Source organism: Miscanthus floridulus, chromosome 3, assembly GCF_019320115.1.
Source record: "Miscanthus floridulus cultivar M001 chromosome 3, ASM1932011v1, whole genome shotgun sequence".
NCBI lineage: Eukaryota > Viridiplantae > Streptophyta > Magnoliopsida > Poales > Poaceae > Miscanthus > Miscanthus floridulus.
Window position 1 is genome coordinate 126653185 of NC_089582.1, and position 27291 is coordinate 126680475.

General features: G+C 48.6%; 1 protein-coding gene and 2 pseudogenes across 1 annotated transcript; all 3 read left to right on the top strand.

Annotated features, from left to right (window-relative positions):
- The first annotated feature begins 11677 nt into the window (after positions 1-11677).
- Positions 11678-16497, top strand: LOC136544378 (reactive Intermediate Deaminase A, chloroplastic-like). Its single transcript, XM_066536562.1, has 6 exons — positions 11678-11822; positions 15463-15578; positions 15692-15736; positions 16026-16099; positions 16194-16243; positions 16403-16497. The coding sequence occupies exons 1-6, from the start codon at positions 11678-11680 to the stop codon at positions 16495-16497; spliced, it is 525 nt and encodes a 174-aa protein (XP_066392659.1).
- A 1116-nt stretch (positions 16498-17613) lies between these two features.
- On the top strand, positions 17614-20961 carry LOC136546833 (uncharacterized; annotated as a pseudogene).
- Positions 20962-21651: 690 nt separating this feature from the next.
- Positions 21652-25123, top strand: LOC136546835 (uncharacterized; annotated as a pseudogene).
- The last annotated feature ends 2168 nt before the right edge of the window (positions 25124-27291 follow it).

The following is a 27291-nucleotide window of genomic DNA, read 5'->3' on the forward strand; positions in this document are numbered from 1 at the left end:
TTAGTCACCCCCTGTTTGGTTTGGTGAACTAAAAGAGGCCTTTTAGTCCATTTTAGTCATGATGTTTGGCTTCAAAGTGACTAAAACGTGAGGCAACCTGACTAAAAGGTGAGTTTTAGTTCCCTTTAGCAATATTTGAGTGACTAGTTGGCTAAAGCCCATTTAGTTCTATTTAGTCAAAGTGTTTGGATAAAAATGACTAAATGAGACTAGATTGAGGAGGTGAAGAGTGAACCAAACACCCCCTTACGTAGAAATCTCTACTGCGGCACCGAAACCTCCGGGCGCTGGTGGAAACCACCGCCGTTCAACAAGCAGAGAGCTCCACGTCGCGACACCAACTCGTGACCTCTCTTTCCACCGGAGGAATGGGGCAGCACTAGTCACATCGCTCCATCCGCTCACCTCTCTAGTCGCCAAGCGCGGAATAGGAGGCCGCAGCTGCACCACGGCCTGACCCGACACCCGCTCCACACCGACCACCTGTGCGTGAACGCCTCGAGCCGAACTAAGACGCTCATAGCGTCATCAACAACCGGTGCTAGGCCCGGCATGATGATGACGTCCATCAGGGAGCGGTGAGAGCAGGCGGCACGGGCCCCGACCGGACCATTGAGGGGAGCGGTGCAATGCACCCTAGGCATGGTCGCCAACCCGACGATTGGAGTCCCAGCCCGGATGGCCTAGAACCACGAGCCTTTGGCCGACGCATCCAGAGAGCACCGTTCTCACAGCGCTTCCGACCACCTACCAATATCATCAAATATACCAGGGAGATGAATCACGGTATATGGCTCGAAGACTTCCGGCTCACCTACCGAGCCAGAGGAGTGGATGATGACTACTTCATCATTCAGTACCTCCCCATCTACATGAGGGAACACGTTCGAGTATGGCTCTAATTCTTCCCGCATAACAGTATTCGCGACTGGGCGGATCTCAAGAGGATCTTCATCGGCAATTTCTAGGGGACGTATGTCCGTCCCAGGAATTCCTGGGACCTCAAGAGCTGCCAGTAGGAGCCCAACAAGTCCCTATGGGGTTACAACCGTAGGTTCTCAAAATAATGTAACTCCCTCCCTGATGTCGTTGACGCGGACGTCATGAGTGCATTCCTCTCCGGGACAACCTGTGAGTCCCTGATCCACAAGCTCGACTGTCTGAAGTCCTGGACCACCCGTGACCTGCTCGACGTCGCCACGAACCATGCCTCCGGCGAGGATGCGGTCAGAGCGGTCTTTAATGGAGTCCGGGGCAAGGGCAAGACCAAGCTCGAGGACCAAGACAAGGGCCCCTCCACACAGAGAGCAAAAAGAACAAGAAGGATCGGCGCCGACCGACCAATTCCGCGTTGGTCGCCACGGCTGATCACGCGGGCAAGCAGCCCTAGTAGGGCCAGCCTGACCACTTTGACAAGCTCATGGAGAGCCCATGCACAAACCACGTCTACCCCATCAAACACCTCTACAAGGACTGTGAACTCCTTAAGCGCTTTCTATGATAGGTCGGCGGGCCAAAAGAAAAAAAAGGGCAAGGAGGCAGCGGCCAAGAAAGAAGGCACGGTAGGCAAGGATGTGAACGGCTTTCTCGATCCTGAGGATTGCCTCATGATCTTCGGGGGATCTGATGCCATCTACTTCAAGCGCCAGCACAAAGTGCGCTACAGAGAGGCATGCGTCGCCGAAACAGCCATCCCCTCCTTCCTTAGCTGGTCGGAATCTCCGATCACTTTTAACTAGAGGGACCATCCCTCCCATGTCGCCAGACCGGGTCGTTACCCTCTCATCGTCGACCCCATTGTCCGCAAGAAGCACCTCACCAAGGTGCTGATGGACGGAGGCAACGGCCTCAACATCCTCTACGTCGACACCTTTGATGCCATGCGCATCCCCCAGTCAGAGCTCTGCCCAGTGAGCTCTCTCTTCCATGGCGTAATCCTGGGGACGCAGGCGTATCTGCTCGGGTAGATTGACCTGCCTGTCATGTTTGGTGACCAAACTAACTTCCGCTCAGAGGTCCTCACCTTCAAAGTGGTGGACTTCCCAGGGTCCTACCACGTCATCTTAGGGCGGCCATGCTATGCTAAGTTCATGGCGATCCCCAACTACACCTACCTCAAGTTGAAGATGTCGGGTCAGAACGGCGTCATCACTGTGGATAGCACCTTTTCGCACGCCTACACGTGCGACCGCGAGCATTACGAGCTCGCCATTGCCGTCATCAACTCAACCGAGCTCCCTCGGCTCAGAGAATCGTCGATCCTAGCAGTCCCGGACTACAACAAGCCAACCTCCTTGACTGCCTTCCACCCACTCAAAGAAACTAAGGCGATGGGAATCGACCCCACCGACCCAACCAAGACGGTGTGGATCGGGACCCAGCTCCTGGCCAAATAGGAATGCGAGCTCGCTGACTTTCTATGCGCTAATCGTGATGTCTTCGCATGGAAACCTTCTGACATGCCGGGCATACTGTGGGAGGCCACCGAGCATGCATTACGCCTCGTCTCGGGCTCGAAGCCCGCCAAGCAACGCCTACGTCGCTTTGACGATGAGAGACGCAGGGCCATAGACGAGGAGGTCATCAAACTCTTGGTAGCCAGATTCATCAAGGAGGTATACCACTCCAACTGGCTTGCCAATCCTATTCTTGTTAAAAAGAAGACCGAGAAATGGAGAATGTGCGTTGATTATACTGGCATCAACAAGACGTGTCTGAAGGACCAGTTTTCTTTGCCACGCATAGACTAGATAGTCGACTCCACCTTGGGATGCGAAATCCTCTTCATTCTGGATGCCTACTCAGGCTATCACCAGATCGTGATGAAAGAGTCTGACTAGCTCGCAACCTCATTCATCAACCCGTATGGTTCGTACTGTTACGTAACCATGCCTTTCGGTCTGAAGAACGCTGGCACCACCTATCAACGGTGCATGCAGCAATGTTTCACCGACCAAACCAACCTGCTCGACTAGCCTGACCAAATCGAGCGGGCAAAGCCAACAATCGCCGTCTATGTTGATGACATAGTGGTCAAAATGGCTCAAGCTTGCGACCTGATCGTGAACTTGGCCGCAACGTTCATGAACCTCCGAAGGTTCAACATCAAATTAAATCCTGAAAAATGTATTTTTGGGGTTCCAAAGGGGAAGCTCCTTGGATACATCGTGTCTGAACGCGGCATCGAGGCCAACCCCGAAAAAATCAAGGCCTTCTCCAACATGGGCCATATACGCAATGTTAAGGGCGTACAAAGGCTCACTGGCTGTTTAGCCGCCCTGAGCCGGTTCATCTCCTGGCTCAACGAGTGGGGGATGCCTCTCTACAAGCTTCTCAAAAAGACAGATGCATTCATCTAGACTGAGGAAGCACAACAAGCTTTGGAGAGCCTTAAAATGTCACTGACGTCGGCCCCAATCCTCGTCGCTCCCAAACGGGGAGAACCCCTCCTCCTCTACATCGCGGCAAGCAACCACGTGGTGAGCGCTGCCCTAATAGTCGAAAGGGAGGAGCTGGGATACCACCTTAAGGTTCAACAACACGTATACTTTGTTGGTGAGGTACTCACCGACGCTAAGGTTCGGTACCCCTAGGTGCAGAAACTTCTATACGTCGTGCTGATGGCAACACAGAAGTTCCTACACTACTTCACTGACCATGAAGTCTTGGTCATCACTTCATACCCGCTGGGAGACATTGTCTGCAACCGCGATGCCGCGGGATGGATCTCCAAGTGGGCACTCGAACTAATAGGCCACGACATTAGGTATATTCCCTGCACCGCTATCAAATCTTAGGCTCTCGCAGATTTTGTCGCTGAATGGACCGAGGTCTAGCTCCCGACCCTAGACGTCATGTACTTCGACAGGTCTGTAATGGCTCCTAGCTTGGGGGCTAGAGTGGTTCTAATCTCCCCAAATAGGACTAGGCTTCGTTACGTGATCCGCCTATACTTTTCGGCCTCAAACAATGCCATGAAATACGAGGCCTTCATCAACGGACTACGCATCGCCATCGAACTCGGTGCTACGCGGCTCTATGTCCACGGCGACTCAGAGTTGGTCGTCGACCAAGTCATGGAGTCCTCTTGCAAAAGTCCCTTCATGGCAGCATACTGCCAGGAGGTGCGCAAGCTCGAGGATAAATTTCAAGGGATCAAACTATATCATGTCCCCCAAAAGGACAACGATGCCACCGATTTTCCCGCAAAATTGGCTGCCAGGCGGGTTCCGTCTTTGGATGGGGTCTTCATCAATGTCCTTCATGAGCCGTCCGCCCACACCAATCCAGACACACCCCGATGCCAACCTAGCGCTCGGGGCTTTGACCTCGGTGCCTCCGTGCTGACGTCGCCCACCGATGTCACCATAGTAGCACTCGATCAAGCCAACTAGCGAGCACCGCTACTCGCCTACCTCTTTGAGGAGGTTCTCCCACCCAAAAGGACTGAAGCGCGACGGATCGCTCGACGTGCCAAGACATTTGTCACATTCGGTACCGAACTTTACAAGCGAAATCTGTCAGGAGTATTCATGAAGTGCCTCCCTAGCAACCAAGGAAAACAACTCCTCCTCGAGGTCCATGCTAGAATCTATGGACATCACGTGGCCCTGAGGTCATTGGTCGGAAAAGCCTTTCGCCAAGGTTTTTACTGGCCCACCACGCTACGAGATGCAGATGAAGTCATCCGCAGGTGTGTGGGATGCCAGTTCTACACTCGGCAAACTCATTTGTCGGCACAGGAGCTTCAAACCATCCCCATCACCTGGCCATTCACGGTCTAGGGCCTCGACATGGTAGGATCCCTCAAAAAGGGCCCAGGCCGCTTCACTCATCTACTCATAGCAGTGGACAAATTCACCAAGTGGATAGAGACAAAGCCCATCACCAACATTCGTTCGGAGGAGGAGGTCAAGTTCTTACTTGACATCATCTACCGGCTCAGCATTTCTAACTGTATCATCACTCACGGAACTAACTTCACTGGGAATAAGTTCCTGGACTTCTGTGATGGATACGGCATTAGGATCGACTGGGCCTCAGTCGGACATCCACATACTAACGGTCAGGTCAAGCGAGCCAATGGCATGGTCCATCAAGGACTTAAGCCATGCATCTTCGACCGACATAACAAGTACACCAGGCGATGGGTTGTAGAGGTCTTAGCGATCCTCTAGAGCCTAAGAACGACCCTGAACCGATCCACAGGGTTCACACCCTTCTTCCTAGCCTACGGAGCTGAAGCAGTGCTACCCTCCGACCTCGACCACGGCGCCCTAAGAGTGAAGGCCTTCGACCGTGGCCAAGCCATGGAGGCTCAGCAGGACAAGGTCGACCTGCTGGAGGAGGCTCATGAGACGGCCGTCATCTGCTCCACTTGTGACTAGCAAACTCTCCATAGGTACCATGAAAGAAAAATCAGAGGAAGGATCCTCGAGGTCGGAGACCTCGTACTTCGAAGAACCCAATCAACGAAGGAGAAACACAAACTCTCTCCGTCATGGGAAGGACCCTATACGGTGACCGAAGTGATCTGACCGGGCACCTACCGACTAAAGGACGACAACGACAACGTTCTCACCAACAATTGGAACTTCGAACAGTTACATCGTTTCTTCCCCTAAAAATTTGGTCTTACCGTTTTCTTTCATTCAACATTCGTTCCTACAAAGCACCCTGACCCAAACACTTTCGGCCCGGGTCGCTCGGGGGCTCCACGAGGGTGCGACACCACCTCTCTTTTTACTATCATATAGTAAATACTTTTTCCTCAAATGAAAGGGTAGTCCGCTACTTTAATTATCCTACGTAACTTTTGTTTAAACTCCTGACCGATCACACCCTACCACGACCTACGGTTATGAGCGGCTGAGCCTCGCGGGCCACGTTTGGGTTCTTAAGGTTGCAACCTATGGGTCTAACGAGCAGACGTGAAAAAGAAAGGATAAAAAACAGAGCTATGCTAGGGTAAAAACAAAGAACGGATGGGACAAGCTTCCACTCATAAAGTGATTCATCACAAAACAGAATTGATGTATTCATGAATACAAACTATTCACACGGGGGCTTCCCCACGAACATATCCCTTACATATGTTGATTATTTCTACTCTAAATACTACTGTGGCCGCCTGGCGACATCGGCTGACGGCACGACTGACGAAGATAAAGGCTGCTCGCTCTTCAACGGGGCAACATTCAGATCGGTCGGAGGTGGGACGATGCTCGCTTCTGACCCAGCCTCGACTCCATCCACTGGCTAGGTGACGTCTTCTTGACACACGCCTTCAGCCGTGCTCACACAGCGAGCCTCCATCACCCACTGCATGGAGACTTGCTCGGCCACCAACTATGCGTGTGGCAGCAAACTTTCCCCTAGCGCATGGATGACGTCCGCGCACTAGCCGTCAGCGTACCCGTTGTAGATGGCGGCGAAGTCTAGGTCCAGGTGGTGTGTCGCCACTAAGGTCAGCATCCCCGATGTCCCGTAGAACATCCCATTGGAGATGAGCGCTCGAACCTCGTTAGGGACCTCCGCCAGCTGGATGGCGGGCGTGCTAGTGCTCGGCGCTGACCCAAACACCTCTGAGACAACAACCTAGGCGACATTGTAGATCTGGTCGAGCTCCCCCTCGAGAGCATGTCGCTCTTCAAGGGACTTGGCTAGTGCCTTCGCACTCCAACTAATCGCTGCCTTGGCTATCTCCAACTCCCGCTCCAGCAATCCAACCCTTCCGCCCAGTTCTAGAAGAAGGAAGACAAGCTCAGAAGCAAGGGAAAGGAAAAACTAAGGCATCAACCAAAGGTGGAACAGATACATACCGAGGCGGGTGTTCTTGAGGATGTAGAGTCCTTCCTCCTGCCGAGTCACCTTCTCGCGTAGCCGAGCGTTCGACTCCTTTGTCCCAAGCACCTGCCCCCGGAGCGCGAGCACTTTTTGGTCAACCTCCGATCAGGCCTTCCGCTTTGACTCTAGAGCCTCCAGGGACTTCTAGAGCACCACCTCGGTCTCCGCTAGGGACTTCTGGAATGCCACCTCAGTCTCTGCCTGGTGGACCTTTGCCACGTCAAGTCCCCGCTCGGTGGCAGTTGCCCGTTCCACCGTGAGCAGTTCCACCGCCCATGCTCTCGTCGCCTTAGTCACCCGGTCTTGGGACTCACGGCGGGCGGACTCCAACTGGTGCTCAAGCTCGATGACCCGCCATGACATCTCGGCTTATCGCTCCATCCAACCGTGCTCCTCCCAGAGGAAACAAGACTTGCGGCTCGACATCTCCTCTAAACCCTACAAAGCAAGAAACAAACACGCTAAAACAACCAGTGAAAGACCAAGGAGTCAAGGACAAACGCTAAAAACATAGAAAACTTACCTCTGCGATGCAAGGAAGATCGACCATAACCGCCTGATGGACGAACTCAACCCGCTCCAAGGCCTCCTTGAGCCTCGCCTTGGTTTGGGCGAGATCGGACTCCATCGCGAGTCCCCTCCCCCCAAGTAAGTCCTAGAGCTGCACCTCCTCCTCATCCCAAAGGATGAATCGAGCCTTCCTCAGGTCGCTAGGGTAGGGCCACACTAGCTCATGGGTCGCCTCCAACACGCTGGATGACCCAACCGACGACGGGACCACTGCCAGCTCCTGCGACAATGGGATCATTGGCGGCTCCACCCTAGCACCTGCCTTGTCGGGGTAGGGGATCTCCATTGCCTCGACCCCATGGCCCGCCAGTGGAAGTTCTGCCTCCGACCTAGCCGCGTCGCCCCTCGACACCTCTAGCTCCGACCAGGAGGGCGAGCTGTGTGTCCCTCCGCTGGGCGAGGCAGGGAGCCCGATCTCCCTCCTGAAAGGTCCTAATGGCTAGAGGGGGGGTGAATAGCCTAATAAAATTTCTACAACAACACTTAACAAAGTGGTTAGACAATTATGAGGCGAAGCGAGTGTTGCGCTAGCCTACTTAAAATACAAGCCACCTACCACAATTCTAGTTTAGATAGTGTCTATTCACACAATAGCAAAGACACTATCCTATGTTAGTATACTCTTAAAGACTAACTAAAGAGCCACACCAACCAACCAAGCAAGCTCTTACAACTAGCTACACTAAAGAGCTTGTCAACTAGTTTGCGGTAAAGTAAAGAGAGTGATTAGGATAGTTATACCGCCGTATAGATGAAGAACCAACCAATCACAAAGATGAATAATAATGAAGACCAATTACCTTGGAATCAATGATGAACATAATGATTTTTACTGAGGTTCACTTGCTTGCTGGCAAGCTAGTCCTTGTTGTGGCGATTCACTCACTTAGAGGTTCACGCGCTAATTGGCTTCACACGCCAAACCCTCAATAGGGTGCCGCATAACCAACACAAGATGAGGATCACACAAGCCACGAGCAATCCACTAGAGTACCTTTTGGAGCTCCACCGAGGAAAGGTCAAGAACCCCTCACAATCACCACAATCGGAGCCAGAGACAATTACCACCTCCGCTCGATGATCCTTGCTGCTCCAAGCCATCTAGGTGGTGGCAACCATCAAGAGTAATAAGCAAAATCCACAACAAAACACGAACACCAAGTGCCTCTAGATGCAATCACTTAAGCAATGCACTTGGATCACTCCCAATGTCACTATGATAATGAATCAATGATGTAGATGAGTGGGAGGACTTTGGCTTAGCTCACAAGGTTGCTATGTCAATGAAAATGGCCAAAGATGTGAGACACAGCTGGCCATGGGGCTTAAATAGAAGCCCCCATGAAATAGAGCTGTTGTACCCCTTCACTGGGTACTCTGCACTCTAACCGGGTGCTTCGATCCACTTGACCGGACCCTGGACCTAGCGTCTGGTCCACAGATGGACGCCACGAGTCATCAGCTTCAAACGCTGTCCATCAGATTCCAACGGTTATGACACTGACCGGACGCTCCAGTAAAAACTGACCGGACGCTGGAACCTCTGCGTTCGGTCGAGTACAGTAAGGGTCGAAACCTAGTTTTCCTCGACCGGACACGTCTGGTCCACCTCGACCGGACATAGCCCAGCGTCCGGTGGTAGACCCTAGCCACTGTATCGACAGTCAAAGCGACCGGACATAGGTAGTCAGCGTTCGATGCTTCTGGATCTAGCGTCCGGTCACTGGACCAACGCTGGCATCAGCTCTGTTCTCACTTCTATCTTTTCCACTCTTACTCCAATGTGCCAACCACCAAGAATTTGTATCCGGCGCAATAGAAAATAGGCATTCCATTTTTCCGAAAGCACCGACCCAAACCCATCTCAACCCTGCAAACACCACCTCCTCTGTAGATGTACCAACACCACCAAGTGTATCACCTTGTGCACAAGTGTTAGCATATTTTCACAAACAATTTCAAGGGTGTTAGCACTCCACTAGATCCTAAATGCATATGCAATGAGTTAGAGCATCTAATGGCACTTTGATAACCATACTCCAATACGAGTTTCACCCCTCTTAATAGTACGACTATCAAACCTAAATGTGATCACACTTTCTAAGTGTCTTGATCACCAAAATAAAATAGCTCCTATGATTTATACCTTTGCCTTGAGCTTTTTGTTTTTCTCTTTCTTCATTTTAAGTTTAAGCCCTTGATCATCGCCATGCCATCACCATTGTCATGCTATGATCTTCATTAGCTTCTCTACTTGAAGTGTGCTACCTATGTTATGATCACTTGATAAACTAGGTTAGCACTTAGGGTTTCATCAATTCACCAAAACCAAACTAGAGCTTTCACCTCCTCTCTTCCGCAATAGTCGGTGTCGGAGGGATCACGAGGGTCACCTCCAACCTAGCCTCCGCTATCACCACCAGGATCGCCGCCATCACCATCGCTGTCGTTGTCGCCGTGCTCGCAACCGGCCAGGAGGGCTCAACCCCCAGAGGAGGAAGGTGGCACCACTGCCGGCCTGCTTTCCCCACCACTCATCGCGACTCGTTGCAAGCTGGGTCTCCACTCCTCCCGCATGGGAGGCGGGGCGATGCTCAATCCCATCAGTATCTGGTCGCTGTAAAAAAAGTACAGGTCAGTCGCGCTCAAAAAACTCAAACTATGAAGTCAAAAGAAACATGGGTACATACCTAGACAAAAGGGGCAGGGCCCTGAAGCCTCGACCCGCTGGCAACAAGCCCGTTGGGCGAGGACCACTCACGGGTCGTGACCCGCGCCCCCTCACATCGACCGAGGGGTGAGTCAACCCGGCCGGTTCCCGATTGGCCCGTGAGCCGCCGTGACCGCCGGCTTGTGATGCGTCCACCGGAGCAGCTGGCGGGGCGTCCCCCCATTGTGGGTCGCGCGCTGGCCCCGGCCCCAGCCCCGAAGATGCATGGGCATGAGCCCGCTCCTCCGACCGGCCGGCCTACCCTGCCACGCTTGGTGCAGGGGAGGGCGACGCCAGCGATGCCTCCGAAGGTCGCGGCGACCGCGTCTGCTTTGCCTACCACTCGACAGCGGCGTCCAAGCTCGCGGTGCGCTTCCTTGACGCAGGAACGTCGCCGCGCCTCTCCACATCCTGCCCACCACTAGCGGACGTGGCTGCAGGCTCATGATGCTCCACCGAGATCCCGATGACGTCCCGCCTCCTCCATCCTTGGAAGAACTCACGTCGCCACCTATCTCTGTGGGTTCCTCTGACTCGAGCTCCGCTTCCACGTCGCTCCTATTCTCCCCGGCCCGCACCCACCGGGCGATCTCCTTTTCCTTCTCGTGCCTCCTCTAAGCCTTCTCAGCTCTCTTCTTCTCGGCGTCCGCCACCTCCTTTAGGGCAGCCTACCGAGCCACGCCCTTCGGCCCCCTCAAAAGATGCGGCTGGGATTTGTAGCCGGTGAGTCCCTACGAAATGGACGACTCGAAGTTCAAAAAAAGGAAAGCAAGAGAAAAAAGGTCACGGCAAAGGAGGGGAGCATACCAGATTGGACAGCTTCACAGCATGGAGAGGTTCGGGCTTTCCTTCAAGGGACTCCTTATTGCTCAGCTGCAGCACCCGATCAAGCCGACTTCAGACCTCGTCCTTCGCCAACTCCTCCGGCGATGCGTGGTCGGGATCCGTCGGGCCAGAGTACATCCACATCGGCTGCCTCCTCTCTGCCAGCGGGGCGACCCGACGGTGGAAGAAGGTGTGGAACACCCATAGCCCATCGAGGCCATGCTGCAGCAGCTTCTAGAGCTCCGCCTCGATGACCTCTAGCTTGTTTTGCTGGCTGGAGGGCCCCCACAACCAACTCTCCCGCCTCTCCGGCCTCCTTCCGGTGAACGGCAGGAACGGCGCCTCCGTTGGGTTCCTGATATAGAACCACTTCTCATGTCACCACCGATTGGAGTCGTAGGGGGAGTACATAGGGTAGGAGCCCAACGGCCTCGACTTCTTCTACAGGGTGAAACCCCCACCGGCGCGGTCCTGGGCGGCTTCCCCTCCGACAAAGCTTGTCCAGTGAAGATCCGCCGAAAGAGGTCCACGTGCGGCTCCATCCTGAGGAAGGCCTCGTAGACGGTGACAAAGCCTGCAACATGCAGCACCCTAGTCGGATTGATGTGCTGTAGCTCCAGGCCCCACTCATTGAGGAGCCCACGTAGGAACCAGTGCGTGGGATATCCTAGCCCACGCTCGTGGAAGGCGAGGAAGGATACGACCTCGTCGGCCTAAGGTCACGGAATGGCTTCCCCCGGTGCAGGAGCCCTCCGATGCGCCACCTCCTTTGGTGGGAGCAGCCCCTTCTCGGTGAAGGCGGCCAACACCGCCTCATCCACATTGGATGGCCTTCAGCTCGACATCGTGCTTCGGACTCACGAACGGATCTGTGAGTTCTTCTCTCCCTCACTTTACCCTCTCTCACTTAGGAACCGCCGCGGCACATGAACGTGCTTGGAGAAAAGGATGGAGGAGGAGCAGTAGTTGGAGAATAAGCAAAGGATTAGGACAAAAATGCTCTCCCTTCCCCTATTTAAGGAGACACAACAGTTGAAGAAAGACGAAGGATTGGGACGAAAATCCTCTCCCTTCCCCCATTCAATGCGGATGGGATGCGTCTTGACTGATGGGACGCGCCCTGCCCAACGAAACGACGCCTGGTTAGACAGAACGTGGCCTGGGCATGGCCCACCACTACCGCACGCTGGGCGCAGAAAACAAGGTGCCACCGCACGCAGACGGCCCTCCGCCTTTTCAAGCCAGACTTGGAAGGGCCCAACGATGGGATCCCCGTCAAGGAGAGACCAACGGGCTTCTCGAGTTGATCGGACGGCTCAGGCGAATGTCGGACAGGTAAGGGGCAGTAGGATGCCCCATGCGGGCTATGCCGACTCCATCACGAACGACGGACCCAGATCCCGTTCGAACATATCCGATAAGAGCTCCTCAAAACCCGTCACTCGAGTCATCAAGGTAACCTTACCAAACCACCTTTCTTTATTTTTCATCTTTCTTTATTTTCTGATACACGCATTCACACATTCATTCATACAGTCATTCATTCATTCTTTCTCATACACGCATTCATACCTTCATTCATTCATCCCATACATCCAAAGCATTACATATGCAAATTAATGCATCACAACGCTTTGTGTTGCGTCACGAGGCGGTAGTTGCCTCTTTTGACATGAGCAACGATAGATCGGGGTTCGAAGGCAGCCCGCGAAGGACTCGAGGCCCCCTCGCGTCAAACAGAGCTAGGAGAGAAAATGCAGATGAGCCCTAGCTGCCCACGCCAGATCTGCCCAGAAGCAAACAGGGTCATCTCGACCTTCTCATTCGATCCTAACCTCGAGCCATGTTCACAGAATCTCCATCGAGAGGAGGCCAGCGGGCCACCTAAGTCGGTCTCTGGAACGACCCGGACATCTACCGAGAGGCGGGTTAAGAAGCAGTGGAATGCCACATGAGGGCTATGCCGACCCCGTCACGAACGACGGACCTGGATTCCACTCAAACGCGCCCATTAGTGAGCTCACCAAGCGCGTCACTCGAGCCATCGAGGCAAGCGACGTTAGCTCAGCCCCTCCAGTTGCGGAAACTGCAGACGGGGTAACACACGGAACTAGACCAACCCCTGCTTGGGGCTCAGGGGCTCAGGTCGCCCGACACTGACTCGGGAAAACAACCGACCGCACAAATCGCGAGCGAGACAAACATGGGCAAACACCCCGAACGGCAGAAACACAGGAGTCTACAGCCTCAGGAAAGAGTACCAAGATATTCAGCCTCTAATCGACTCGCTAGTCAGACGTAGGCTCGGGGGCTACACCCACCGGGTGCGCTCGCGCGCACCCATTGGCAAGTCAAAAAAACCCCAGACGATTCTGCCCAAATCGCTCGAGAGCTTGGGGGCTACACCCACTGGGTGCGCTCGCGCTCACCCGCTGACAAAACGAAGAAACCCCCCAGACGATTCTACCTGAATCGCCCGGGGGCTCGGGGGCTCCTGTCGGGTTCATAAACCCGGGGTCCCTAATGGGCCTGCTTCCCAGCAAAAAGCTTGGCCCAGCAGACGACGTTGCGGACGACGCGCAACTCCTGGGCCGGTCCAGATACCTAACGACAGGCCGGAAGAGTGATCCAGTCTCCGACCGAAAGGCCTCAGACTCCGACCTACCTCTCTGACCGGAGGGCCTGGCCAAGGAGGGCGACGCTCGATTCCGACTCTGACCCACCTCTTCGACCGGAAGGCCTGGCCAAGGAGGGGCGACGCTCGCTTCTGACTCTGACCCCACGTCTCCGACCGGGAATACACCAAACCTCTGCCTGCGGTTTTTCTTCGACCGGCGCGGTCGGAATCGACTGAGAACGACCGAACGGGGACGCACGCTTTGCAACCTTCCAGACATGTCAGGACACGAACAGTGTTGTGGGCGCCGACATTTGTCCTACAGTATGCTAGGCGTCGACATTTGCCATACCAAAAAAACACGATGGAACCAACCACATGCATCAGGGCGTCAACAGTATTGTAGGCGCCGACAAAACGTCTCGTACCCGACAGCGTGGGCAACAAGACTAGGTAGCACACACTCCCTCCCTCTCACTTGTAAGGCCACCCCCTTCATCTATAAAAGAGGATGCATTCTCTCCTAAAGGAGGAGGATCGATTCGACGAACAACAGACAACACACGGATCATTCCGACTCACTCTCTGCTAGGTTTAGACATTCTAAAGCTACATAGAGCGCACGTTCAAATACCTAGCGCACGTAGGAGTTTCCGTCACTCTCGGCCCTTCAGTCCAGAGTCCGACCGGACCTCTTACACCCCCCATCTTACTCCCACTCGTTTGTAACCCCACAGCAAACTTCGAGCACCTGGGCTCAGGAATAAAGTCACCGACCGACTCAAACTGGACGTAGGGCACGTTGCCTGAACCAGTATAAACCCTGTGTCATTGAGTGCTAGGCCATATCCGATCACAACGTACGGCAAAACAACAAATATTTATTAGTTGGTCACTTTTCGCACCGGCAATATAGGTTGGGAACCTGGGATACACATGGTTCTATGTAAGAAACTGCTCTCACAAGTGCTGAATGATTACTAGTATTTAGTAGAGACAGTTTGCTAGAAGAGTGCAATACCTCTTTAAAATGCTATTAAGTGTCTATTATGCTGCTGAAAATTTTCGTAATCCCTTATTTGTCACTGAGAATCACGAAATTAAATTTCACAGTGGCATAGAGAGTTCACCCAAGCAATCTTAGCACAGTGTGAAAATGCAGTTAAGCTGAACATCAATTGCTCACCTGACCTGATGTTTTCAAACATAAAAGAAAGGAACTGGACTAAAGGACAACTACAAACCCAAAACATAATCAACATGGTTTATGAGTTGTGAGCTGATGCTATTGAACAAATAAACGAAACTAGTTCTTTCTCCTACAGTCCTACACATGGCAACTTTGCAGGGCATTTGATTCTCACTTGAGGGGGAAGCAGTGGCGAAGCCAGGATTTGAAACTTGGGTATTCCTACTTCCATATCATAAAGAAAACCCGAATCCATAGGCTTAAAATAACAAATTGTTCAGCTAGCCAACTCTAAGATTTTGAGCTAAATTGAGTGAAAATGCCGCCGAATGGTGTATTATACATATATACATATGAGTATATACATATATATACATAAAGGTGTCCCAAATAGTTGGGTATTCCCAGAAATACAAGGGAATACCCTTAAATCCGCTCATGGGGGGAAGTCTAAAATATAATTTGAACATCTTGGACCATTTCATATGCTATAATGATAAAAAGGGCGTACTCAGTGCAGAGAACTCCCGCTCTGTGCGGGGTCTGGGGAAGGGTGTCAGTGGCAAGCCTTACCCTCGCTCGTGCAATGCAAGGAGACCGCGACTCGAACCCGGGACCTTTCGGTCACAGGCGGTAAGACTTTACCGCTTGTACCAGGCCCGCCCTTCATATGCTATAATGATAATTTTGGGAAATTCTGTTTAGCTGTAAAGGAGGCTGTTCAGACAGAGAAGGCACCGGCAGCACTAGGCCCTTATTCTCAGGCCATCAAAGCAAAGAATCTTGTGTTTGTTTCTGGAGTTCTTGGCTTGAATCCTGAGGTTTGCTTTTGGACTGTTGTTCTACCATTTTGTTGGTTTTTTCTACATCGCTTGTATCGGCTAGTTTGCTGGTTGTAGGTGATGAAACAACTAGTGCGCCTTTCTGTTTTCAGACCGGGAAGTTTGTCTCTGAAAATGTTGAGGAGCAAACTGAGCAGGTGAAAACTTTGATTCCCTGATGTGAATATATATCATTTGTGACTCAGTTTCTCCCATAAAAATACACATCTCAGACATCTCTGTTAAAATAATTAACATGATTCACTCATGCTATATAAAAACCTATCTGTAATATTTTAGAACTTTGACACTGAATCCTCATCTGCTAAATGAAGAAATGGAATATCCTGTATGACATTCTGCAGGAACATAAGTTGCCTTTTCAAGTTTGCGTTCAGAAAAAAAGTTGTCTGGTGTATCTTCTGTAACATACTTTCTTTGTCACAGGTTATGAAGAACATGGGCGAGATATTGAAAGCAAGTGGTGCTAGATATTCTTCAGTTGTGAAGACAACAATCATGTAAGCACATGTTCTTTACATGGGTCAAGGGACTTCTGTTTTACTCAAGATATTTTGATCTCTCCAGGTGTGATTCTATTCTTTTTACCCGCAGGTTGGCTGATCTGCAGGATTTCAAGAAAGTGAACGAGGTCTATGGCAAATGTATGTTTGAGCTGTGTTATCCTTCCTTTCCTAGTGCTGTAATTCCATTCTTTAACCATGGAGCTGTGAGAGTGCTTTCGTTCAGATTACCATCATCAGATTCTCGATGTCGTATCCTTGTTTTTTCCTTTTTATGAAGATATTGCGTTCTTGCTGCAGATTTCCCGGCGCCTGCGCCTGCACGTTCAACCTATCAAGTGGCAGCGCTACCACTGAATGCCAGGATCGAGATTGAGTGCATCGCTGCTCTCTAATCAGATCATTCAACCACTCATCAAATCATCAATAATCATTCCGACCTTGCCTATGTAGTCCTTCACTATCCTGGAAATCACTACCCCGACGAATTCGTGGTACAAGTACTTGTAGCGTCATCCAAGTGAGATCTTTGTACCAGTTCAGGTCCATAAAACTGCGGGTAATAAACCTTGTGTCCAGGATAACTGATGTGTGTGAGAACAGTGCATCTGGTAGGAGACTTGTTGGCTGGTTCGTTACTCAGATTCTTCGCTCTTAGATAAGATAAGACTAGAGTACCATGGCAACATCTGTAACCTATCGTTTTCTTCGTAGGAACGCATTGGCCTAAGTTTTATAAAGACACTTGTTAAGGCCTGTGTATCCATCCCAATCTATATGTGTTGAGTGGAATGAAATGTAATTTATACTTCAATTCACTTCAACAAATATGGATTGAGATAGAATACATGCGCATCCAAACTACAGCCTGTTCGGCAGCTCGTATCTGACTTATAAGCAGCCAACGAATAGTAGTTTTCTTCCATACCAAACCAGTCAGCAGTACTTTCAGCCATGGCTTATAAGCCAATCCAGCCGAAACGAACATGCTCCTAGTTCTAAAGCAACATCCTATTCAGTCCTCACCAAAATAACTTCTCACCTACTAACGTTGGAAAATTAAATAAGAATAATTTCTCTACTTACGTTGGGGAGTTAAAATAAAACTCTTCGTACCCAGTCCTCAGTCCACCAAAATCACTTCTCACCAACTCTTCACCTCGCTTCTCCCACCAGAATTATTCTATTAGAGAATTAGCAAGCTCCTATAAAAGAGAGAGAATTAGCAAGCTGGAGCTACTAATCAGACTTTGATTCCGTTATCAGTTTAGCAGCAGCCACCAGCCAGTCTGTTGCTGCCCCCAGCCCCCCACACTGGTGCTACGAGCCCACAGCGCGACCGCGGACTCACCGTCGCCACCAAGCCGCCGCCGCTCGACTGTTCTGGTCCGTCAGAAGGTGCTCCTCCCTCTCCCTATCATCCCGTCCCATTTTTTTGTACGCATTGGGTTGGGCATTTTGGGTTTTTGGTCCGGTGCCATATCGTATTCAGTGCGCGCGGTTCTATCGGCTTCCAGATTTTGGTGCCTACGCGGGCGGTCATGGGTTCAGATCTTAACGGTTCCGTTAGGTGCGTGGTTCTATCCGGCGCATGTCCTACCAACTAGAACATTGCGGTTCATCGAATTCTGAAAAGTTAATCAGTTCAATTTACTTACAATTGGCTACGCTACATACAAGTTAGTTGTTTGAAAATTCGCACCATTTACAGGTTCTTTGTATAGTTCTTTTCTTTCTTCTTTTTGGCATCTCATATGAGTGAGATACAAAATTGGGTCGACTAAACTAACAAATTATTATTTGATAGTCTCTCTCTTGTACTGATACGGATCTTTTAAATAGTTGCAAGCATGTGATAATTATTATTTTTAAATGGATTATGGATTGGTTCAGATGAGTGATTACACAAGCACGAAAGTGAATTTTGCTTCTTTAGTATATTGCAGTGGAATGCCTAAGAAAAAAAAAGTTTGCCACTCTACTTCCTTCCTTGAAGTAAAATTCTGTTTTTCTAATGGTTGATATACTACATTTGGTGTATGGATATCTTGCTTTGTAATTTCTGTTGTGTATAAGTTTATTCAATTTTGTAGGTTCTGTGGGACTATTAACTTGCTTATCTTCAACATTAACCTATGTAAGGCAATGCTTACCACCCACAGTACCAGCAAGCTACAGCTAGTATGGAACGCTATATCCTGCGTACTGCTTCTCTACGCTTTCATCACTTTTGATTCACCACATAGGATCTGCCACAGAAAGAGACCTTGCAACTTCACAACATTGGTCTCTAGGTCGTTGCATGAGATCCACACCAATTCAAGACCTGTTCACGAGTATGTTCTGTTCTAATTTGTCTTTCAACATGCTCTGTACTATCTATTTTCTGTTTTGATTTTGATAATGTTTTAGTAGGCTTCAGATTTTAACTATTGTCCTTGTGGCTAACCTGAATTACAGAAAGGTGGTCACTGGACAGAGGCTAGCAGAAAACACCCAAAACGTTACCAACATTGCTACACCTACGATTTGGATGGAGCATTGTGAAGAAAGAGTTCACATTTCCTGCTAGGAGTGCCCCTTTCAATAGCTGTCATGCTTCCACTATTGTACAGGTACATGGCCTCTGGATGTGATAGCATTTTAAAGAAGACTTGAGAATCACTCACATATGAAGTTTGTCCAAGCAGATTGATGAAGGGAATTTTTTGGTGGCATATTTTGGTGGATCTATGGAAGGTGCTCCAGATGTCAAAATCTGGTTGCAGAGATATAGTGTGGGTTCAATTCATCAAACATGCTTCAGTATTTTTTTACACCTAGAATAGCAGGATTTAGTTTTTACTAACAAACTTACATTTTTAGGATGGCCACTGGCATCCTCCAGTGGTGGCTGATGAACAAGATGGGGTGCCCATGTGGAATCCTGTTTTGTTTCAACTACCCTCTCGTGAACTGCTTCTCTTCTACAAGATTGGCCAAGAAGTCCAGAAGTATGACCTTTGTTTATGATCTCGGGCCCCTTATCTCTGATAGACCAGGCTGACCCAAAGAAATAGATGAATTTGATGACCTGAGGCTAACTATAACTCATTCAGGTGGAGTGGTGCCATGAAAAGGTCGCTGGATGGCGGCCTAACCTGGTTACCAAGAGAGCAGCTGCCACCTGGTATCCTTGGTTCAATTAAGAACAAGGCATGTCAAAATTCGTGGTGTTTTGCTCTGTGTCACATCATGGCATAGCTGTTTTGGATTCTATGTTTTCTACAAAACTAATTAAATTCCAAATGCAGCCATTCTTGCTTGAAGATGGTTGCCTACTATGTGGATCATCAGTTGAGAGTTGGAACTCTTGGGGTGCATGGCTTGAGGTATCCAGATGTTTCTCTGTTCTTTCTTTGAGAAATCATGTAGACGTTACTCCTATTCAAACTTGTCTGTCTTTGACCAAGTTTATAAAAAATATTATAACATCGATAATTGCACTATCAAAATATATTCTATGGTGTAATAGATCTAGTTTGATGTTGTAGATGTTTGTGCATTTTGTCTATAAACTTGGTCAAAACTAGAGTAGTTTGACTTAGGACAAAGTTGAAACGACTTACAATTTGGCATTCAGGAAGTAACAGCTAGTGTTTCTTGCATAATGCCTCTCGCTTCTGACTAAATCTTTAGTAGCAAAGGTTACGCAAAATGCCGGCCGTACATGGAGAAAGTATGGCCCTATATATGTAGACGGACAACCACTTGGGGTGATTCAGCCAGTTCCCTACCGTACTGCAAATGGGATTATTCGAGTGCTGCTAAGATCATTTCAGACAATAGGGCGTGTCTGTATGGCTGATTCCTTTGATGGAGGTGTGACATGGAGTTTTGTGCGAGGGACTGAGCTTCCAAACCCAAATTCTGGTGAAGTTCCCTAAAGCCTTCAAGGCATACATACAGATTTCTGAAAAATATTTGCTCTCTCTCTATTTACTTCTCCAGACTTGAAACCTGAAGGTATTGATGGAGTTAAGATGAAGGATGGAAGAGTGGTGCTTGCCTACAACACCTTCTCCAGAGGAACGCTCAAGCTCGCAGTCTCCTTAAATGATGGTGATTCTTGGAACGAAGTGATGACACTGGAGGATACCAGTGGTATGGAGTTTTCATATCCTGCAGTTGATCCAGACTATGGATCAGCTCATACATGTGACGTACACATACAACCGGATGCAGATTAAGGTGATTTCCCTGATTCACGCATAATGAAACAGTAATCTTCGCAGCAATAGCTTTTTTTTTGTGTGTGTTGATCGCATTTTGAAGGGCGGGCCTAGTGCAAGCGGTAGAGTCTTACCGCCTGTGACCGGAAGGTCCCGGGTTCGAGTCGCGGTCTCCTCACATTGCACAAGCGAGGGTAAGGCTTGCCACTGACACCCTTCCCCAGACCTCGCACAGAGCGGGAGCTCTCTGCACTGGGTACGCCCTGTGTTGATCGCATTTTCTAAAGAGTCTTCTTGAATGCCTTGCAGCACATTGTTATCAAACCTGGTGCCACGGTGAAGGGATTCCACAACTATGGGAGGATCATGGTTTGCACCATCGCAACATCAGGGCACTCAAACTTTCTCCAGCAGCTTTGTGTGACCATTTCATCATACAGGCTAGATTACCTGATTGTATTGTGCTTCTCGGTTGTTGCTGAAGAAACGTTTGCAACTACATTTTTAGCAGATGCTACATCCCTCCCAAAAAAGAGTGGCACGCTACGCTAGTGTTCAAAATTTGTTCCAGAAAGAGTGTCATTTTGCCCTCTGGACTACCAACTACCAAGAGTGATTTTTGTAGGCACATCTTATACTTCTAAAATTATCAAAGATTTGTTGGAAATGGAAAGATGTACATGTGCACAGCTGTTCCTTATCTGGCAGTTCTATCCCTTTCTCTCTCGTCGTGCCAGTCAAACTATTGGGAGCCTAGCTTAACTGGTTGTGTACTTGTGTAGGAGGTGTGGTCATGTACTCCCACCTAGGTTCAAGTCTTTTTCTCTTTTTATTGAAGAAACTGCCTAGTTCCTCCTATGTTCGATCTTGTTTTTTTTTCCTTCGGTTGAGCTCTTTTTCTGTGGTCAAATTCCAACATAAGAAAAAGATAACGATCATCACTACAGAACATCCAGAAAGAATAATGCATTTGTCTTGCTTAATTTTCTTATGAAGTGTACCGCTCTGTCCCTAAATAATTGTCATTTTTGTTTTTTCGAAAAACAACTTTGGTTAAATATATATATATATAAATAATAATAATTATGGTTCAAAATTCATATTATTAGATAGATCATTGAATCTTTTTTCATAATAAATTTATTTAAAGATATAAATACTGTATTATTTTTTACAAACCTAAACTTATGACAAGGGAAAAATATATTTATGGACGGAGCGAGTATGGTGCATTATAGGAGCTGAGCAAGAGCGTGTTTGGTTCGTTTTATTTGGCACTAAAAGAAATGTCATGTCAAATCACTCACTGTCTGTCGTCCCATTGAGTATTCACTCTCTCTCGTCTCCACTCTCCACCGTCATCATTCATTCCTGTCTCCGGAAGCTTGACCCGCAGACACGACTAGAGCAATCACCGCGGCGTAGCTGCCACGTCTTGCCCCGACGAACCAACCGTAGCCCTCAACGCCGCCCCGAACCGCAGCGGCGCGACCCCATTCGGAGCCGGAGCAAGCGAAGCGAGCGCCTGGCTTCCACAACTTGCTAGCTGCAGCTGCAGCTGCAGCGCCGCCGGCCTGACCAACGCCCGAGACAGCCGTGGGCGCACGGCCGCCGATTCCTCTGCTGGATGGTGATCCCTCTCCCCCTGTCGTTTCTTTTAGGCCTAAATGGCTAAATGGGTAAGGCCAATTCGTGGATATTGCTCGGGTTACCTCTAATCCCGCCGTGTCTTCGCAGTAGGTGGAGTATCGATATGTGTGTGTCCCTGTTGAAAGAATTCTTCGATTCTTCTTCTCTTTGAGATGACGAGGACGGTATTCTTGGTGGTTGGTGTAGATGGAAATGGAATGCCCTCAAAAGACTGATTATATGCTATGCACATCAAAGCGATTTTGTGGTACACTGCATGTGAAGCAGTGAGTGTGATATCCGCTGCCAGCAATGCATCATGTTCGTTCGCTTCCTAATGCGAACATGAGTTCTTTTTCTTATGGCAGTTGTGATGTGATGGGGAGTTGGTATCCATTTTTAGGCCTTGTTTGGATGCGCATGTGTTCATCTCAATCCACGTGTGTTGAAGTGGATTGGAGTGTAATTGAAGTAAATTCCATTCCATTCCACTCCAACACACGTGGATTGAGGTGAATACACGTGCATCCAAACAAGACCTTAGGATGTAGCTTTTTCTTCCTGCAACAGTAGGGCGTATCTGAAATCCCAAGAAAAGAAATTGTTGGCAGTCTCCCATCTTCTGTTCCTTGAAGCGATTCTGAAAACTTGGCTAGTGGATATGTTATACTTGGAATTGCAAAGGCCGTCTTATATGGCTTACTTATCTTTAACGTTACCCTGTTGCAGCCTTGTAGGGACTAGGGACACACTTGATGAGGTTACAATACGTGTGGAACGCCATACCCTTCATCCTGCTATTTTCTGTTGTCCTCTTTATTCCTGTATCAACACATAAAATCTTCTCCAACAATAAACTTTCAACTTCACCATAGCATCTGCTAGTGCTAGGTCGTCGCTTGAGATCGGCCCCAGTTCAGGACTTGTTCAGGAGTAAGTTCTAGCTTGCCTTTCACAGGAAACTAGATTTTCCTTTACTTTATGTTTAATGGACTTGGTAATTCATCTTTGGACTTCATTGCTAACCTGAATGACAGCAAGGTGAAAGTTGGAGAAAATTTGGAAGAGGACACCCAAAGCATTATCAACATGACTATGAATGTGACGTCTGGGTGGTGCGTTGTGAAAGAAGAACTCATATTTCCTGCTGGAGGTGCCCCTTTCAGTAGTTGCCATGCTTCTACTATTGTACAGGTATATGGCCTTCAGATGCAACAGCATTTTGGAAAATCGAAATTATTTACATGTGAATTTTGACTTTTCAGGTTGACGAACAAAACTTTTTGGTAGCATATTTTGGTGGATCCAGGGAAGGTGCTCCAGATGTCAAAATCTGGTTACAGAGATATAGTGTGCGTTCAACCCATCCAATATACTTTTTTTTCCCTCTCTGTACCAAGAAGAGCAGTTCTTACTTGGAATACTACATTTGTATAGGATGGTCACTGGCATCCTCCAGTGGTGGCTGATGAACAAGATGGGGTGCCCATGTGGAATCCTGTTTTGTTTCAACTACCCTCTCGTGAGCTGCTTCTCTTCTACAAGATTGGTCAAGAAGTTCAGAAGTAAGACCTTTATTTGTGACTATTGATCAATTATCTCTGATTGAAGGAATGCAATGATCTGATGCTGAACATTACTTGTTCAGGTGGAGCGGTGCCATGAAAAGATCGTTAGATGGCGGTGTAACCTGGTCACAGAGAGAGCAGTTACCTCCTGGCATCCTTGGTCCTATTAAGAATAAGGCATGTATAAATGTGGTGTTTTTCTTTACCTCACATCTTAAAACAAATTTCCATTAGTTTTCTGTCCCTTCCATTATGATGTATGTTCTCATAGTAAGATGGAACCTAATGCCAACTTCTCCAAGGCAGCCTTTCTTGCTTGAAGACGGGCGCCTACTGTGTGGATCATCAGTTGAAAGTTGGAATTCTTGGGGTGCATGGCTTGAGGTAGTCACATGCTTCTTCTTTTTTCAGAAATTCATGTAAAAGTTGACATAAATTCTATCTAGCACTGTGCAACATGGTTCTATGTTCTAACAACCTTTTATAAACAAAGGTCACAAAAGATACCGGACGGACATGGAGAAAGTATGGCCCTATATGTATAGAAGGTCAATCACTTGGGGTGATTCAGCCAGTTCCCTACCGGACTGACAATGGGACTATTCGAGTGTTGCTACGATCGTTTGATACAATCGGACATGTCTGTATGGCCGATTCCCTTGATGAAGGTGTGACATGGAGTTATGTCCATGAGACTCAGCTTCCAAACCCAAATTCTGGTGAGCCTAATGAGCTTTCTGCATGATTCAGTAGCCTTGTAACAGTAATATTTAAAAGGATTTTTCAAGACCACAAAAACACCATCAGTGTGGTGGTGGAGTTGTGAGTGCATGACTCCACCCACCAGGAAATCCTGGTGTGCACTTATTTAGATGTTTGTGGAGTTTAATGGTTGTATGCATCCTTCATTGGTGAAGAGGCCAGAATATAAACTTCTTTCATCTAAAAAGGCCCGTTAGGCGTTAGCGACCACCAATGGATGGTTTGATGTTTCAGAAAGTTCTAAGACGTGCTTATGAGTTTTCAAAGAATATTTGCTAGCTCTCACTTTTCACCTCTGGACGGCACACCTGAAGGAATTGATGGAGTTAAGATGAAGGATGGAAGAGTACTGCTTGCCTACAACACCTTCTCCAGAGGAACGCTCAAAATTGCAATCTCCTCAAACGACGGCGATTCATGGGATGAAGTAATGACACTAGAGGATACCAAAGGTATGGAATTTTCATACCCTGCAGTGATCCAGTCTATGGATGAGCTCATACATGTTACCTACACATACAATCGGACACAGGTTAAGGTAAACATCTCTAATGCATACACTAATTTTCTAGCCACAATAATTTTTGTTGGCGCACCTTGTAAAGAGTATTCTTGAATTCTTTGCAGCATGTTGTTCTTCAACCTAATGCAATGGTGAAGTTGTGAGCCTGCAATTGATGGAGTCCTATGGCTGGCAGCTTCAGGACACTCAAATTTATCTCCAAATATTTAGGGTGGCCATTGCAAGGTATTGGCTAGATTGTGCTCAGTTGATGTCAAATAAATGCTTTCAGGTACTACTTAATGGACCTTTTCCGAGGTTCATCTAATAAAGTATATACTATTTAAAATGTTCTGCTCCATTCTTGTCTCGGTTTGTTGATCAAATTTACTTTTCCTTTGGTTGTGCTTTGCCTTTCATGCTTTAGGACTCCTTTGGAACACAGGAATTTTACAGAAACCGTGTAAGAATTTCACATGAATCAGTTTATTGTCAAAGAAAAACGCAAGAAACAGGGAAAAAAAACTGCGTTCCAAAGGGGGGCATGAACTTGTGTCATGGTAAATGTGTTTCTAGGAAGCATCCATGTAACCGGGTACCAAAATTGTGAAACCTGTTATTTATCCGGGACATGTCAAGCCACGCACCTCAGATTGTGAAGGGAACTTTGAAGTAACACAGGAATCTGCCGTCCGCGCGCGCGCTCTGTGTGAAATATTCGAACTTCAGTTGAACTTGATCCCGAGACACGCAATTCTGAAAGTGAAGCTCTCTCTCGGGCTTAACCAAACGAACATGCAGGCCAGCCCGGGAGAGTTTTCCTCCCTCGGCTGGATTGGATTAATGTGGGTTGGGCCGCCGGGACGGCCCCTTGCTTGTCGAGCCTGTGCGTACTGTTCACGATGAAACATTACGGGTTATCACTTATCAGGCGAGTCCTTTTTTTTAGCTACGTAGGTTAGATAAAAAAAATAATTTCACAGCCATTGTTGATGAGATAATCAAAACTGAGCTGAGCCTGAGCGTCAGCCGCCTTAGCACTAGTCAATTTTTGTGGCCGCTTCATGTCCACGATTATCATATGCAAAGTTACAGTACGTATAAAAAATACTCGGTAGAAAAGTTGCGAGTGAAGCTAACGAGCTTGCATGCCGGCTAAGAACGTTATTTATTTACTTACGGAGTAAAGCACTTTGCTTTTGCCAGCGTCATTCTTACACCCCTAGCCGCCCCCTAGGCACCTATTAAGGTGTGTACTGAGCACGTGACCAGCTTCGGGAACTCGATCGGGAAGCTAGTGCGAAACTTCCTGTTTACGCACGTGCAACAAGTAGGGGTCCCCTAGCAACAAGGACACGGCTGCTGTGAACGCACGAAGTGACAAAACAGTGACACGTTGACAGACACAATGGTAAATGTAATGTCGACATCGTAGCGACATTTACTGTTTAGTTTTGACAAATTATTAAGACGAAATAGATATTTTAGGTCTGTCATATCATACATGTAAATAGTAGTATAGTATCATCAGCTGGAATATCTTTGTACGTAATAATTGTCACTATTTGACACAACTTCACCAATAATTTAATGAGTTGTTGTGAGCTATTTTAGTTAAACACCTTTTTTTTCAAACGGTAATGGCCCTGTTCGCTTGTCTTACAATCCATATTTTTTGGCTTGTCTTTTCAGCCGAAGCAATGTTTTCTCTCACAACAAATCAGCCGGAACAATGTTTCAGATTGTTTTTTCAGCGAAGCGAACGGGGCCAATGTTGTCTACCGAGCGTCCATCCAGCCGGACGCGCGTCTTCGCTGGACCTGCGGACCAGGTCTGACTGGCCTGTTATATATTAAAAAAATCTGGACGCTTCCACCGGGATGGAACCACCTCGTGCCGTGCGCCCCTGCGCCTCGCGCCGGACCCGCTTTGCGCCACACGCCCCTGCGCCTCAAGCCGAACCCGCCTCATGCCGCGCACCCCGCCTGTGCCTCACGCTCTCCGCCGCCCGCGTCAATGAGCCTTCATTGGGCAGCAACAAGTAGATGAGCACATGGTGCAATCATATGTTTCATGAGTTTTCAGACGTATGTTGCAAGTATATGTTTCAGCTATTTCAAATGTATGTTGCAAGTGTTTTATCTGGATGTTGCATATGTTGCAGTGGCTATACACGTATGTTGCAAGTGTGTTTCCAAATGTTTCAGCTGTTTCATCTATATGTTGCATATGTCGTAGTGGCTATACATGTATGTTGCATGTGTTTGTCCCAAATGTTTCACCTATTTTAGACGTATGTTGCAAGTGTTTTATCTAGATGTTGCATATATATTGCAGTTGTTATACACATATGTTGCAAACGTATGTTTCAATTGTTCCATCTGGTTCCAGTATGTTGCAGCAGGTGCTCCCCACACACTCTAACTCGTGCGCACGCACACGCTGCACGTACACATCCAGCGCTGCCTATCTCTGTCGTGTGGGCTAGCTCCAAAAGTTGGACATGCACGCAATGGG

Bases quoted from the DNA above. Each gene is read 5' to 3' on its own strand.
- LOC136544378 (XM_066536562.1), top strand. From the start codon at position 11,678: ATGGCTTCCCCCGGTGCAGGAGCCCTCCGATGCGCCACCTCCTTTGGT. The intron at 11,823-15,462 runs GTGAGTTCTTCT...AATTCTGTTTAG, and splicing joins TCGGACTCACGAACGGATCT to CTGTAAAGGAGGCTGTTCAG. The intron at 16,244-16,402 runs GTATGTTTGAGC...TTCTTGCTGCAG, and splicing joins GAACGAGGTCTATGGCAAAT to ATTTCCCGGCGCCTGCGCCT.